The sequence below is a fragment of the Calidris pugnax genome, unplaced genomic scaffold (assembly GCF_001431845.1).
Source record: "Calidris pugnax isolate Ruff unplaced genomic scaffold, ASM143184v1 scaffold7, whole genome shotgun sequence".
Lineage (NCBI taxonomy): Eukaryota > Metazoa > Chordata > Aves > Charadriiformes > Scolopacidae > Calidris > Calidris pugnax.
The window spans coordinates 189,542-204,582 of NW_015090762.1; the positions used below are offsets into that span (position 1 = coordinate 189,542).

Genomic DNA, 15,041 nt, shown 5'->3' on the forward strand with positions numbered 1-15,041 from the left:
CCTGTTCCTTGGGAGAAGAGACCGACCCCCACCTCTCTACACCCTCCTTTCAGGGAGTTGTAGAGAGCAATAAGGTCTCCCCTCAGCCTCCTCTTCTCCAGGCTGAACACCCCCAGCTCCCTCAGCCTCTCCTCATAAGACTTACTCTCCAGACCCCTCACCATCTTTGTCGCCCTTCTCTGGACCCGCTCCAGCACCTCAATGTCTTTTTTATGGTAGGGGGCCCAAAACTGGACACAGTACTCAAGGTGAGGCCTCACCAGTGCCGAGTACAGGGGGACAATGAAGAAGGCAGCACTGGCAGGGTTTGGAGCAGGAGACAGCTGAGCAGCACTCAAGACCTTCCCAAGAGATGCTGGACTGGCTCTTAAACACCCCAGTGATGGTTATTTCCCAGCCTTTACAAAACCCTGTGGCCATGACCCCCTTTCCAAGCTCCCTGGTGCCCATCCTGCCCGGCTGCACGGTCAAGCCATGTTTTAAAGAGGCTCTGGAAGCGCAATCCCCATGCCAGTGAGGGGACATGGCTCACTATGGGACCACGGCAGTCCCCAGGTGGCTGTGCCCGAGGCATGGTGGCCTGAAGGTGCCCACTGTCCCACCTCCCACAGCAGGTCAGGAGGATGAAGATATTTGGAGAACAGTGTCCATACCCATCTGTCTCCCTCCCCAGCCGGTCCGTGGTGCCCTGAAGCCATCATTGCCCTAGAAGTACCCAGAGCCTCCCTCACCTCTGGGCCTCCCGATCATCCTTGGGCATGTAGTTGGCCAGGCAGTCCAGGATGAAGATCTGGCCCCACTCCGTGCACTCGTTCAAGGCCGTGAGCAGCTTGTTGATGGACTGGGGGTTGAGGTCCAGGAGGTTACTGCTTGGGTGAGACTCCGCTATTTCCGACAGAGCTGCTACTGCATTGGCCACTACCTGCCAGAGGGGACAGGACACGTGTTAGGTGACAGCAAACGTGCTTCAGCAGCCTGGGGGGGGAAAGCTGGTGAAAATGGATGAGCTGCATCCTCAATATCAGCATCTCACATCCCAGTGACATCTGGGCATCAGCTTCTCCCTCCCTCCCCACCAGCTGATCCTCAGGAGATGAGCAATCACCGCCAGCACGGTCCCACCACCCACGCCACATCTCCAGCACCTCCCACATCTTCACTGGGAGTCATCCTTGGCCCCGTGCCCAGCACAGAGGAACCTGCTCCCTCTCCCCTTCTCAGGGCAGCTCGGAGAAGCCCCGTGGCTTTCTGTGGCAGATCCCAGGCTCATCACTATGCCCACGGCAAGGTCAGAAGAGCAGTAAAGGCTGGGGGAAGAGAAATCCTGGGGAAAGCAGGCTTTAAAATTTCTTATGCTTGGTGAAAAGCAGAGAGACTAATGCTGCCCAAAGCCCAGCTGCTAGAAAACCCTCCCCAGAAGCGAAAGCCACCAGCTACGTGGTACCAGAGCCAAGCATTGGCTCCCCTCTGCCACCATCCCCTGCTCTGAGCTGGCCAGGGCCACCTCCTCCACACTGGGAACATTAATAACACACTGCCAAGGAACTGGAGATACTTTCCATCCAAGGAAGGAACACAGCCTGCAACCCTCAGAAACAGCTGTCCCCAAAAATGGTCTGTTAAGCACCAAGAAGAGAGCGAAAGGGAGCAAGAGAGGAAAGAAGTCAGCATGTGAAGATGAAGGGAGAGCATTTACCGTCATTCAGATGAAGAGAAAAAGAGGATGGGGAAGGCAAAAAATAATCACCATGGGGTTGGAGTCCGAGATGAGGTCCTTAAGGGTGTCCAGGAAGCCCTGGTCCTCCACCAGCTGGGCGTTGATGTCGTGGAGCTTCGCCACGCAGACGGCTGCCGTCTTGCGCACGTACGGGTCCTCGTCCTTCAGGCACTTCCGCAGGGGCTCGCACAGATACTCCGTGATCTTGTCCACACGGATGCAGCCCATGGTCCGCACAGCCAGAGCCCGGATCAGAGGGTTTGGGTCCTCACAGTCCTGCAGGGATGAGAGGAGGAGGAGGTTAGGTTTCCAGGGTCTCTTCTCTTTGAATCACAGGTGGCTTCGGGACCTCCGTTCTCCTTTGGGTTCCTGAAGTCTAGAGGTTTCACTGAATTTTAGAGTTGGAAGGGACCATAGAGATCATCTAGTCCAACTCCCCTGCTGAAGCAGGATTGCCTAGAGCTAGAGCATGTTACTCAGGAGCATCCAGGCGGGTCTTGAAAATCTCCAAAGAAGGGGACTCCACAATCTCCCTGGGCAGCCTGTTCCAGGGCTCTGGCACCCTCACTGTGAAGGTTTTAACACTCGGCTCTCAAGAACAAGTCACCCAAGAGAGAGAGAGCTTTGATTTCTCCTTCTGCAATCTGGCACCCACAGAGTTTTCACACCATCACTCCAAACACACCTCCAGGAAGCTGATGGCTTGTCACTTAAACCAAGTATCTGAAGGCAGCTGCCACCCAGCAAAACGGCCACCTGACCTGGGAAAGGCATCTCTCGGGTTTATTGCATGGGGTTTATTTTTTCCTGCCTAAAAAGCCAGAACTCCCTCTTAATGCCCACCAAGCCCTTTCACAAAGTGATCTGGCAACATCTTGGCTCCTAACACACACGCTCTTTAGTTCCCCAACTCCAACTCGAAAGCTCACGAGGGCTGCAGAGACTTCAGGGCGTCAGCTCACATGATGGTCCTTCCATCCTGGGAGCTGCCCACAACCCAAGCTGCCACTGAGACAGCGAGTGGCACAGCACAGCTGCCAGGAAAATGGTTTGAATTCTGCATGACTGGACAAATTGGCTTGGTCACCTAGAGCTAGGGGAGCTCCTGCTCCTGAAGGGAGAGGCTTTGGAAACCTGCCCAAGGTCCTTTCTTCGGAGCCCAGCTCTTGGGTGTGCAGCCCTCGCCTCTCACCTTCACGAAGGTGTTGACTGCCATGATGGCCATGTCCGGCTGGCTCTTGGCGTAGTTCATCAGGTAGAGGTAGACCAGCTTCTTCAGCTCCAGGTTGTCTGTCTGCATGCAGTTCACCACGTCCGGGAAGAGCGCGCTGAAACACAAAGGAGGGCTGAGCCAGGGGAAGGAGACCCCACTGCCACGGGACACCCCCCCAGGAGCACAGCTGTCCCCTTCCCACAGCTCAACCCACTCCTGAAGCCAGAAGATCCAAAGTTCTCCCACGACGGGAGCCCACTCTGCAAGGTCTTGGGGAAATGGGGTGAGGAGAAGGCAATGGCAGCTCCTGGGGAGGAAGGAAAAAGGCCAGGAGAGAAGAGGAGATGATGGCAATAGGGAAATGGGGCACCTTTCTTCAGCCCCCCGCTGAAACCGCTGTGGAAAAATGTGTTGAGACACAAAAAAACCCAGAAGGGATGATGGTGGTGGTGAGGGAGAAAGCACTGAACAGCAAAACCCCAGGGCCAAGAGCAGCTCAGGTGGGGAGAGGGTGAATGATGTGGCTAAATCACCCATCCCCAGCGGGGGTTTCTTTACAGCTCTCTCAAAAGCAGCTCAAACCAGTCCCTAATGGGCAGAAACTGAGCTCTCCCACATGGCTCCGCTGCATCCCAGCTCCAGTGGGTGTCCCCTGCCCCAGGAGAAGGTGACACAGGATGGTGTGAAAGCCTCTGGTGCCTGTGAGAGGATGTGGGAGATGACAGGAGGAGGGGGAAGGGTTTGACCCTGCAAGAGGGGAGATGGAGCTGAGATGTGGGGAAGAACTTGTTTGGTGTGAGGGTGGTGAGAGCCTGGCCCAGGTTGCCCCGAGAAGCTGTGGCTGCCCCATCCCTGGAGGGGTTCAAGGGCAGGTTGGAGGGGGCTTGGATCAACCTGGTGTGGTGGGAGGTGTCCCTGCCCAGGGCAGGGGGTGGCACTGGGGGGGCTTTAAGGTTCCTTCCAACCCAAACCAGTCTGGGATTCTCTGAGCCGTTTCCCCCTCACCTTCTGCCCAATCCCTCCTGCACAGCTCTATCCAAACCACCCTCTGCTTTTGCAGACATCAAACCTGTCCTGCCATAAACCGCTGAGCGCCCGCCCCACGTCCTGTGCTGGAAACATGACATTAGAGAAGGGAACAGCCAGGACTAGGTTTAAGGAGCAGCCCCACTCCCCCCAGGTGAGCCCTGCAGCACTATGATGCTCTGCCAGGATGGATCAGAGCTGCCTTCGTGGAGCTGTGGAGGGGGCTACTCCTCCCCAAACACCCTAGAGCTGCGGGATGCCAGAGACCACAGACGATAAAGACAGCCCAATTGGACTATTAATGACACAGACAGCCCAATTAGACTATCACACCACTTTAGGAGAGGCAATCAAGATCAGAGGGCTAATGTGGGAGTTATCCCACCCCGACAGATGTCCCTTTCCTCCTGGAAGCTTCTCTTCCACCCAGCCACCTCTTACAGGATCAGACCCAGCCCACCCCAGAGCCCAGGGGGCAGGCGCTTTGCTGGTTCCCTGGCAGAGCTCCTGCTGTCACCCACCTCCACTGCTCTCACCCCAGGCTAAACCAGGCACCTCCCAGGGAGGGCTGAGCTTAGTAGTGCTTTCCTGCAGTGCTTAGTGCTTTCCTGCAGCCAAAAAATGCACAGACCCCCCCCAAAAAACGGGCTGCCGCAGCCGGTATTTCCTTTCCAATCGATGTAGCTTCTGCCAGGCGCTGACCAGCCTCAGGCAAGTCCCTGCCATGTCCAGTGTCACCTTCTCCATGGTGGCCCCAAGAGCTGTGAGCGCTCTGGGAGCTGGGGAGACACGGGTTTTCCAAATACAGAGCTCAGACGGGGGTTTTCCTCCATCTACTCTCAAAACGCACCATTAAAAGCAAAGCGCTGGTGTCACCAAGGGTGTGCAGGGATGGGATGGTGCGGGGAGGAGGGGACAGAGGGGCCACACACTGCTCAGTCAGACAGATAAAGGAGAAGAGGGAAAAGCATCCACTCATCCTTTTGGACTGGAATGGCTGCAAAAGGCTTAACGACGCTGAGGGGGAAACGAGGACCCCCTGCCGTAAAGGCTCGGGGAGGGTTTCTGCTTAGTTTTAGTAACACCTGGAGGAAGTGGCAATAATCCCAACAAACTTATCTGGCGGCCAGAGCAATCCTCTTTCAGCCAGATTACCACCAAAGGCAGGCAAACCCCCGCCCGCCAGACGGCCACGCTCACACAAACATCTCCCTCCCGCCGCAGGAGGCAGAGCTGTGGCCAGGAGCTCGCTCAGTCCTTGCCCCAGACAAAAAAAAGGTGGCCTTCCCAGGTGGCCAACAGCATCCTGGCCTGTATCAAGAACAGCATGGCCAGCAGGACTGGGGCAATGACAGTCCCCCTGGACTGGGCACTGCTGAGGCCCCGCCTCGAGGGCTGGGTCCAGTTTTGGGCCCCTCACCACAAAAATGACATTGAGGGGCTGGAGCGGGTCCAGAGAAGGGCAACAAAGATGGGGAGGGGTCTGGAGCACAAGTCTTGTGAGGAGAGGCTGAGGGAGCTGGGGGTGTTGAGCCTGGAGAAGAGGAGGCTGAGGGGAGACCTTCTGGCTCTCTCCAACTCCCTGAAAGGAGGGGGTAGCCAGGGGGGGTCGGTCTCTTCTCCCAAGTCACAGGCGATGGGACAAGAGGAAATGGCCTCAAGTTGCACCAGGGGAGGTTTAGGATGGATAGAAGGAAAACTTTCTTCACCAAAAGGGTTGCCAAACATTGGAAGAGGCTGCCCAGGGCAGTGGTGGAGTCCCCATCCCTGGAGGGATTTAAAAGCCGGGCAGATGTGGTGCTGAGGGACACGGGTTAGTGGTGAGTTTGTCAGTGTTGGGTTGATGGTTGGACTCGATGATCTGAAAGGTTCCCTCCAACCCAGACAATTCTACGACTCTATGAAAATCCCCACAAAAAACCCTGGGGGAAAATGGGAGCCCACAATCCATCCAGGCACCCTCCCGGCACGGTTTGGCCCCCGGGACAGCACTGCCACCCACCTGACATCTTTGCCAACAGTCATGGACGCTATCACCTTCTTCACAGCCTCCTTCTTCTTCTCCTTCTTGTCGCTGTTGAGTTCAGCTTTCAGCTCAAATATCTCCCCTGGAGGAAGGTGAAAACAGAGAGCTCAGGGGTTAGGGGATGGGGCACTCACTGCCCCCACTGGGTGCTGCTCCCAGGGGAGGGTGAGCCCAGCTCCCACCCGCTGCATGCCAGGGCTTCCTTTGCCACCCTGGGTGCTCCAGGAGCTGGAAAAGGGGATTTAACTGAGAGTCAGGGCCACTCTGGGGGCTCAGCGTTCATCCATGGAAATGGAGATGGTGCATCCCTGCAGCTTCTCCAGCCCTAGAGGGCTTTAGGGATGAGAGATGCCGCAGGAATGATGAGCAGGAGAACCTCACACCTCAAGCAGAGGATGTGGGGTTTATGCAGCGGGTATTTTTGGCTGGGGGGGTGGTTTATCACAGCACACAGTGAAGTCCCAGCCCCACACATGGCTGTTGGGAGAACCCTCCCCTCCCTGCAGAGCCCACTGCCGCCCAGATGACAGCAGGCACCCCTAGCAGCCAACGCAGGGGGATTTTGGGAGCTGCTCCTCAAGGCTGTACAAAGGATGGTGGCTCCCAAACCCCACTCTGCATGTGGCAGCACCACCCCCTCTGGCCCAGCACCTTGCTGGAGGAGACCAGTCAGCTCTGGACCCAGCCCAAAGGCAATGGCTCCCACCTTGAGCTCTTTGCTCACTCCTGGGCAAGCAGGTTGAAGAGGAAGATGCCACATGGCTTCCCTCTGTATTCATTCCTTGGTCTGCAAAGAGCTTAAGCTGAACACCCCAAGGGCTTCCATCCCAGCCCAGGGGGCCACCAGAACTTCTGAGCTGCTAAAGCCCATAACCCAGTTGCCAACAGCCTTGTCTGGGTTCAGGGGGCTGGTGACAAGGTGCTCTGACCCCCGTGGTACCCCAGGAGCCACCTTAGCTGCATCAGAGCAAGGAGCAGGGTGTCATCCTACGTGGGTTCAGGGCATTCCCATGAGAGCTGGATCCTCCACCAGCTTCCAGCTGCAGGGACAACCTGTAGAAAAAATTGTGGGAGCCTCCCCGTCCCTCTCCCTTACCTTTCTTCGTGGTGGTGAAGTACTTTGAGTCCGTCATGGTGGTCTCCAGCTAGCGGCAGGTCCCTGGGGGAGGCAGACAAGAGAGGTTAAGGGTGGACAACTTCCTGGCTGGGGTCACTAATGGAGAGATCCAGGATGGAAAAGCCAGAGGAGAGAAAGAGCTTGGGATCTCATGGGAAGCATCACAAGGAGATGAAGTGCCCGGAGGAGCCCGTTCTCCAGGGGAGGGTGAGCGCCTCGCAGCCACACCACGGGCTCTGCTGATGAGTGGGGAATCAGCTGGTTCACCAACAAGGATGTGGAGGAGGAGGAGGAGGAGGAAAGCAGTCACTGAAAACACCAGCCTTCACCCCTGCTCAGGCTCCAGCCCCGATCTGCTTCTCTCACCAGTAGCAGCCACTTTGCTCACCCCATCCCATAGGGAGCTGGGGCAGCCCCCACAAGGGCTCAGTGACCTTCCCCCAGGTTCACATCCCCTCACCCAAAAAAACCACTTTTCTAGGGAAAATTCCCCCCCCAGCCCTCCCTCGCACCCACACAGGGAAGAGCTCTGGGGTGGGAAGAGGAACGGAGCAAAACCCAGAGCAAGGAGGGGGGCAGGAGGCTGCCAGCGCCCAGCCAGGCATCAAAAGGAGCCTCTGACAGAAAGCAGCCCTGCTCCGGCAGTGTGGCTTTAAATTTAACATTTCTGAGGTTTCCCGCCCAGCACTTGGGGCTATATTATACAATTCAGGCAGTTCAGGGCAGATTTACAGCTTGGCAGGCTGGGGACACCCGACGTGCAAGGCAGCAGAGAGCCCTTCTTCAAGGTCAGCGGGGGATTTGTCTTTTTTTTTTTTTACGGCCGTTTCACCCATCTTTCCCTCAACGGCAGAGAAACCAGAGAATCGTCCTTGAAACCCTGCAGTGGCCTTGCTGCTTTGGAGGGGCAGGAGCAGGGAAAGCAAAGCCAAGTCAGGAAAAAAAAAAAAAAAAAGAAAAAAAAAGCTTACAAATGGTTTCAAAATGTAAATGAGCATCTTGAAAGCCAAATGCAGCAATCCCCGGCGAGCAGAGGAGATGGGGCCAGAGAAACTGCGTCCTCTGTTCCCTCTCCAAGCTGGATAGGGATCTCCAACAGGGATAAAAAGAAAATCTGGATAAAATCTGGGGGCTGAGCCCGCCGGGCAGAGCACACAGGCAGAGCCAGCTTGGCGGGCAGTAAGAGGAAAAAAAAAAAAAAAAACCACAAACCAAAGGATTTGACATCAGTTTGGTTGGGGCTCGGTGTGGGTGTCGGCAGCGCAGTCCCCGTGCTGTTACAGAGGGGGTGGGTCTGCCAGCGTGTTCCCCCCGCCCCACCAAGGGTGGGAGAACGTCCTGGTGTGAGCCACGACACTCCTCTCCTTGTTTTGGTTACCTGGGATTTATTCAGAGCCTTTTTTCTGGTTACCTGGGATTTAGTCAGAGCCTTTTTTCCCCCCCTGGGTGGCCGGCTCTCCAGCGAACAGCGGGAGCTCCCAGGCTGTGCCGCAGCAGCTCTCTGCGCCTGACTGCAGCTCCGGCCTGAGAGAGAGAGAGAGGGAGAGGAAGATTGGGGAGGAAGGAGGAGGATTTACCGCAGTCCCTCTGATTTCCCTGACCTGGCTCCCGCTCAGCCCTGCTCTGCAGAACTGCCTGGAAAGCAAACTCGAAGCCCTACCAGGGAATTTCTGCAGCCTCCTCAGCCACATGAATCACCCCGGCTGGCTTTCCTGCAGCTTCCCTCAGCCCCCAGGCACTGCAGTTGGGTGGTTCAGCCATCCAAAAACCCAAGTCATTTCAGAGACAGAGAGGGCCACCCATCTCCCCCACCCTTTTAAGCCCCACAGCAGCCTCCAAACCCAAACTGGATTTTTTTTTTGGTTTTTTTTGCAAAACAAGCAAACTGGGCTCCTCCTCCAGCGCACCCCTCGCTCCCCACACCAACACCTCATCCTCCCCGGCTGCAGGACCAGACTTGAAACATCTCCAGAGCCTCAAGTGGGGCAATGAGAGGCCAAACCTGGGTGCTCAGCACCCTGCACGTCCCCCCTGCTCCAAGGGCAAGGAGGCAGGGCTGCCTGCCAGCCCGGGGATGCGACCAGCCCTGCTGAAGGTGAACTCCCTCGAGCTCAGCCCTTGGGCAGGGTCCAACGCTGCTGCCTGGCTCCAATTTGAAGGAAGGGAAAGGAAACGGCGCAGGAGCTGCAGAGCAGCTCTGGTGTTACCCCATCTCCTGCTACACACGGCTTTGTGCAGCCTGAACGGGGCAAAGGGATGGATGGGGCAGGGTCCCCTCTCCTGAACTGGAGCCTGACAGTAAATAAGGCAGATTTCTGGAGTCAGAGCTGGAGCCAGCAGCCTCCATCACCTTGTTTGATCAGATCTGGTCGTTTAGAGTCATCACTGCGAGTTGCAAACACCCTGCCCTTGCTAAACACCCTCCACCTGGTGAGGAAAACTGGGTGGTGGGAGCTCATCTGCTCCAGGGAGGTGGCAGCGAGCGCTCACCGCGCGGCAGAGCCAGGAGCCGAGCGCAGGCATTTGCTCCCCCTGTGCTTCCAGCAATTCCCACCAAACTCCTTTCTTTCCAGGCTGGGAATAACGTCCCAGCACTCGCTGATCTGCTGGGAGCAGCACCAGCACCCGGAAAAAGCAGGATGTGAGATTTGCAGCAAGGCCATGAGGAAGACAAAAAGCCCCCGAACCTCACGGCGGCTCTAATTTTACCCCATCTTCTCACCAAACCTATTTTAAGCCGATCTCCTGGACTGGATTCCAGGGGTGTACAGTGTTTCACTGAATTTCACTGAATTTTAGAGTTGGAAGGGACCATAGAGATCATCTAGTCCAACTCCCCTGCTGAAGCAGGATTGCCTAGAGCTAGAGCATGTTACTCAGGAGCATCCAGGTGGGTCTTGAAAATCTCCAAAGAAGGGGACTCCACACCCTCCCTGGGCAGCCTGTTCCAGGGCTCTGTCACCCTCACTGTGAAGAAGTTTCTCCTCATATTTGAGTGGAACCTCTTATGTCCCAACTTGTGCCCGTTGCCCCTCGTCCTCTCACTGGGAGCCTCTGAAAAGAGTCTGGCTCCCTCCTCCTTCAACCCTCCCTTGAGATACTTGTCAGCATTAATAAGGTCTCCCCTCAGCCTTCTCTTCTCCAGACTAAAGAGCCCCAGCTCTCTCAGTCTCTCCTCATAAGGGAGATGCTCCAATCCTTGAATCATCTTTGTTGCCCTTCGCTGGACTCTTTCTAGTAGTTCCCTGTCCCTCTTGAACCGAGTTTGCAGAGACCTGGTAGCAAAGCAGCATCGGGGTGTCGGAGGGGAGCACCCAGAGCTCACCCACACCCGGTCTGGGTTCCTCGGGTCTGTTTTGAGGACAAGCCTTTGCAGCGGCACAAACCCGCACCCTCCCTGGGACCCTGGACCTGCCATCCCCAGGGCATGAGGGCTCCCACCCATCTCTGGGGTGGGCCCTGCAGCCAAGGGGGCGGTGGGAGACCCCCTCTCAAAGCTCTTACTGATGGTGAAAGCAGGACACGTGCCATCAAGCCATCCCTCCTCTACCTCCCACCTCCCAGGTGGCACTGACCAGGCTCAGCGATGGAGATGTGAGGAGCTCAGCCCCCCCAAACCAGCTTTTCGGAGGAAAGGGGCTCTCCAAAGTGTTTAATCCCTGATCTTATTCACCCAGGATGAGTAAATTCAAGAGCTACAGAAGACCCAGAGCAATGCTGCTCTCCTGAGAGCCCTGGTCTGATGGTGGCCACGCTGCCCTACCTCCCACACTGCTCCTCCACCTGCCTCGGGGTGGAAAACATCATCCACATCCACCCAACACACAGCAGAAGGGTCCTGCTACAGAAACCTTCCTTGATGGACCCAGCTTGAACCAGGTGATTTTGCTCCTGCAGCAAAGCACCAAGGAGCCTATGGTCCAGCTGGAAGAAGCACCATGGCCTACAGCATCTGATTTTCTGCTGCACGTTGAGGCTGAAGCCAATGGATTCCAGGGGACAACATAGACGCCAAATAAGCCTTTGCTGGTGCCACTTGTGTCCTCTTAGGGAAGACAAAAACTCATTAGTGACCCCCAGCTACTCTTACCACCCTGGTTTAGGCCAATTCCTCCATCCTTGAAGGCTGAGATGCCGCTGATGAGAGTTTTTCAGCTTCTAATGGTGGAGACAGCTGGGCAGGGATGCAGGGAAAATGCTGCTGCTGCTCTTCCAGAGGAACGAGCCATCAAAGCACCCCAGGAGTGTTTAAACCCTGCCTGAGACACCCCAGCTCCCTGGGTACCACAGCAAGAGGACTCGCTGTCGCTCCACTGATCCTTCTAGATTCCGTGGCAGCCCAGAACAGGAGTTTACTGACCGAAATTAATTTTATCTACCCCCTGACGTGTGTCTTCAGGAGGGTCTGAGGAGGGAGGGAAGGAAGGAAGCAAAGGCAGGGGGAGGCATCCGCTCCAGCCCCACACAAACGTGCGTCCCCCGAGCACAGGGGGACATACATTGGCACCTAAAGCAGAGGGAGAGGCAAAGAGGAGCAGGAATTCAAAGGGCAAGCTTCTAGGAAACAGCTCATGTGGAAAACAGAGGGTCAGCTGAAGGTTAGCAGGGAAAGAAAGCTCTGAGCAAGCAAGGCAGCTCCTCGCAGCTGCAAATAAAGCGCTTGAGGGCAGGAGGTGGGTCAGTAAAACCCAGTAAGTCGGCGTAATTAAAGAAACTTAAGGCAGGCTGAAAAAAATCCTGACTCTTGAGGGGGTAATCAAAGGTGTGGGGACTTCACACAACTCCTCTCCATGGATGGGAACCAACATCAGGCCAAGGCAAAAGGCCAGGTGGGCACAGGCAGGGACAGCCCCCACAGCTGAGCAGCGCTGCGTGTCCCCACACTCCCCAGATAAACCCCCCAGACCAGGCACAGACCCCACCAGGGGAAGATAAAAACCAAAGCACAGAAGAGGAGAACAAGCGGTTGGGGATACAAGAGCCAGCAGCTGAGGAACCCCCTGCTGAACCCCATTATTTTTTCCTCCTAACTCCCAGCAGTGAAGTGCCATGGGTTATCCCATCCTGCAGACGGCACGTAGTCACGGGCACAGCTCCCATCCCCGTCCCTGCCTCTGCCCCACACCTCTCCCCACAGCTGGCACAAAGCCCCAAGGACTCTCACCAGCCCCACACATACTCCCTAGGAAGATATTTTCCCCAAGAACTGGCCTAACGAGCCAGTCCAAGCTCATGCTCAGCCCTGCAGCACCCAGCAACGTGCTTGTTGTCATGTCCCCAAACCTTCCCACCTCCCCAAAGGGACCAGGACCATCCCATCCGGCTGTGCCCAGCCACGAAGCCACCCAACCCCGTGCCACCCAACCCCGAGGGCTGGCAAGACCCTGTGGCTCCCACCGAAGCTGTAAATATACCCCCCCAAGGTGTCCTCCCCCAAAGCCAGCCAGTGCCACAGATCATCCCACACCTTCTAAAAGAAAAGGCCCCGATTCACAGCGGTGCAGAGGAAGGGCTGTGAACGCAGTGGGGCTGGCAACCAGCATGTCCTCTCGCCACCCAGAGTTACTGAGTGACCCACACACCTCCCAAGGGGGCCCGTTTCCCACCAACCAACCCATTAAGGTGCCCCAGTTTAACAACCAAAGGCTACTGGGGTGTTAGCAAGGTGTCCAAAATGGTGGCAGATCCATTCGTTTGCGGAGCCGCCGCTGAAGCCACCAGAAGCCCCGAAGTGCCAGCATCTGGCTCTTAATTAACCCAGATGGCCGAAGAGCGGCCGTATGCAAATCAAACGAGTCGCAACCGACACAGCCCCCCAGGCAGGAACCGGGGAATAAAGCCCACAGACAGAGACAGGGCAGTCTCGGGGTGTCTCCTGCGTCCCACGCTGCTGGGCGAAGCAGGACGGGGGGGTTCCCAGCACCGCGGGGCCCAAAGGTGGAGCCGCCGCTGAAGCCACCAGAAGCCCCGAAGTGCCAGCATCTGGCTCTTAATTAACCCAGATGGCCGAAGAGCGGCCGTATGCAAATCAAACGAGTCGCAACCGACACAGCCCCCCAGGCAGGAACCGGGGAATAAAGCCCACAGACAGAGACAGGGCAGTCCCGGGGTGTCTCCTGCGTCCCACGCTGCTGGGCGAAGCAGGACGGGGGGGTTCCCAGCACCGCGGGGCCCAAAGCATGGCGCTCCATAGAGCTGGCTCTGGGGGGACTTGGAGCAGCAGAACCCCAGAGATCACAGAATCTTCTAGGTTGGAAGGGACCTTAAAGATCATCTTGTCCAACTGTCAACTTAACTGACAAAAATAGTCACCCACACAACAAACAAGGAGCATCATCACTAAACCAGACCTCCCAGCACTACATCAACCCGGCTTTTGAACACCTCCAGGGATGGTGCCTCCACCACCTCCCTGGGCAGCCCATTCCAAGGGCTGAGAACCCTTTCAGTGAAAAAAATTTTCCTAATATCCAGCCTGAACCTCCCCTGGCGCAACTTGAGGCCATTAGAGATCACCCTGAGGAGCAAAACCACCTCTGATATCCCTCCCGGAACACCAGCCGAGCACCCTCGGAGGTACCGAGGAGCTTATTCTGGTGGTGTTGGGGCACACAGATGAGCATCAGCCCCACTGACAGCTTCCCACAGCAGAGGGGATGTTCTCCTCCCTGGAAAGCCGGGCTCTGCAGGGCTCTGAGCCCAAGCACCTCCTGCTACGGAGCTCCCAGCCTGACTTGATCCCAGAAAGGACCAACACCTCTGGAAATGCCCTCGGGGTCCCCAGGTACCAGCTCTGCTCAGCCCGGCAGCCTGAGCTGCACGGGAAGCATCCCGCAGCCCCCAGGGCCAGGTTTGGGGAGGGGAGGGGGGTGCAGAAACCCAGGTTGAACCAACTGCTTCTGCGACACACCCCCTTAACACCCCGCACCCCCCAAGCCAGGGCAAAGACAGCAAAACCCCCACAAGCCCCCACCTCTCCCAGGGACAGCACCCCCGACAGCTTTTGTAACTCTGGCAAACTCCCTGCCACATCGAGCACCTGCAGAGACCAAGGAGGCCGATAATAAACCCAAACCAAACCCTATAATTAAACCCGAATGATTCTCTGGTTCCGTAACACGTCTCCTTTAGGTAGAAGCCACTCCTGGTCTCCTTTTTTATCCAATTTAGGGGGTTCCCCCCCAGCAAACCCTCGACGGAGGAGGCAGCAAGCGCAGGATCTCCCCGTCTCACCCGTGCCCCGTTCCCAACCCATCCCGGGGCTCAGCAGGGCCCGGTACCGACCTCTTCCCACAGACCCACCCGGTGCCTCGCCGTGCCCTGACCCACGGCACCGTCGCACGGAGGCTGGGCCCCACGGGGACCCGAGAAGACGCCACCCACTGTCCCCACAGCCACCCCCGGCTCCGGGAGCCACCCCAGCCGGGGACACTACGAGGTTCTGCCCGCCCGGCGGAGGCGAGGACCCGGTGTCCCGGGGGGCAGAGCCGAGGGAGAGGAGCGGGCCCAGGGGGGCTGACCCCGTGTGCGGAGCCGGAGCTACGGGAGAGCCCTGGGAGAGGCGGAGCCCACGGCGGGGCTGGAGGAGGCCCTGACCCGGGGCGGGGAAGAAGGAAGGGCCCGGAACCGGGCCCAGCGGCGGGAGAGAAGCCCGGCCCGGGGTGCGCGGGATCAGAGCCCCCACCACCGGGGAGGGCGGTGCAGGGGGGAGGCGGCCTGGAGCAGGCACCGGCCCCGATTGGGCCCAGCCCGGCCCCACCGCCCCCGGCCCGGCCCGTACCTGCCTCCGCCGCCGCCCGCTGCCACCGGCCCAGCGGAAGTGAGCGCGGAGCGGGGGAGCCCTTCCGGGGCGGGGCTAGGGCGGGGGGTGGGCGGGGCTTGGCGGCACCAAACTATGTTTATTGAGGGGGCGTGGTTATCGCGTGAGGGGGCGGGGCTTAGG

At 57.6% G+C, this 15,041-nt stretch overlaps 1 protein-coding gene and 1 long non-coding RNA gene across 2 annotated transcripts; both read right to left on the minus strand.

Annotated features, from left to right (window-relative positions):
* Positions 1 to 727: 727 nt before the first annotated feature.
* LOC106884545 (AP-1 complex subunit beta-1-like) lies at positions 728 to 4,703 on the minus strand. The gene is made up of 4 exons (XM_014936039.1): positions 4,588 to 4,703; positions 2,910 to 3,045; positions 1,748 to 1,993; positions 728 to 922 (listed from the first exon to the last, which is right to left on the minus strand). Exons 1-4 carry the CDS (start codon positions 4,701 to 4,703, stop codon positions 728 to 730), a joined length of 693 nt encoding a protein of 230 aa, XP_014791525.1.
* A 1,255-nt stretch (positions 4,704 to 5,958) lies between these two features.
* LOC106886774 lies at positions 5,959 to 14,939 on the minus strand. The gene is made up of 4 exons (XR_001411737.1): positions 14,880 to 14,939; positions 8,511 to 8,623; positions 7,079 to 7,141; positions 5,959 to 6,064 (listed from the first exon to the last, which is right to left on the minus strand). It is a non-coding gene; the product is annotated as an uncharacterized LOC106886774 (long non-coding RNA).
* Positions 14,940 to 15,041: the final 102 nt, after the last annotated feature.

Bases quoted from the DNA above. Each gene is read 5' to 3' on its own strand.
- LOC106884545 (XM_014936039.1), bottom strand. From the start codon at position 4,703: ATGGAGAAGGTGACACTGGACATGGCAGGGACTTGCCTGAGGCTGGTC. The intron at 3,046-4,587 runs GTCTGTGCATTT...TTTGTGTTTCAG, and splicing joins CAGCCCGTTTTTTGGGGGGG to CGCGCTCTTCCCGGACGTGG. The intron at 923-1,747 runs GTGATTATTTTT...CCCCTCTGGCAG, and splicing joins TCTCGGACTCCAACCCCATG to GTAGTGGCCAATGCAGTAGC.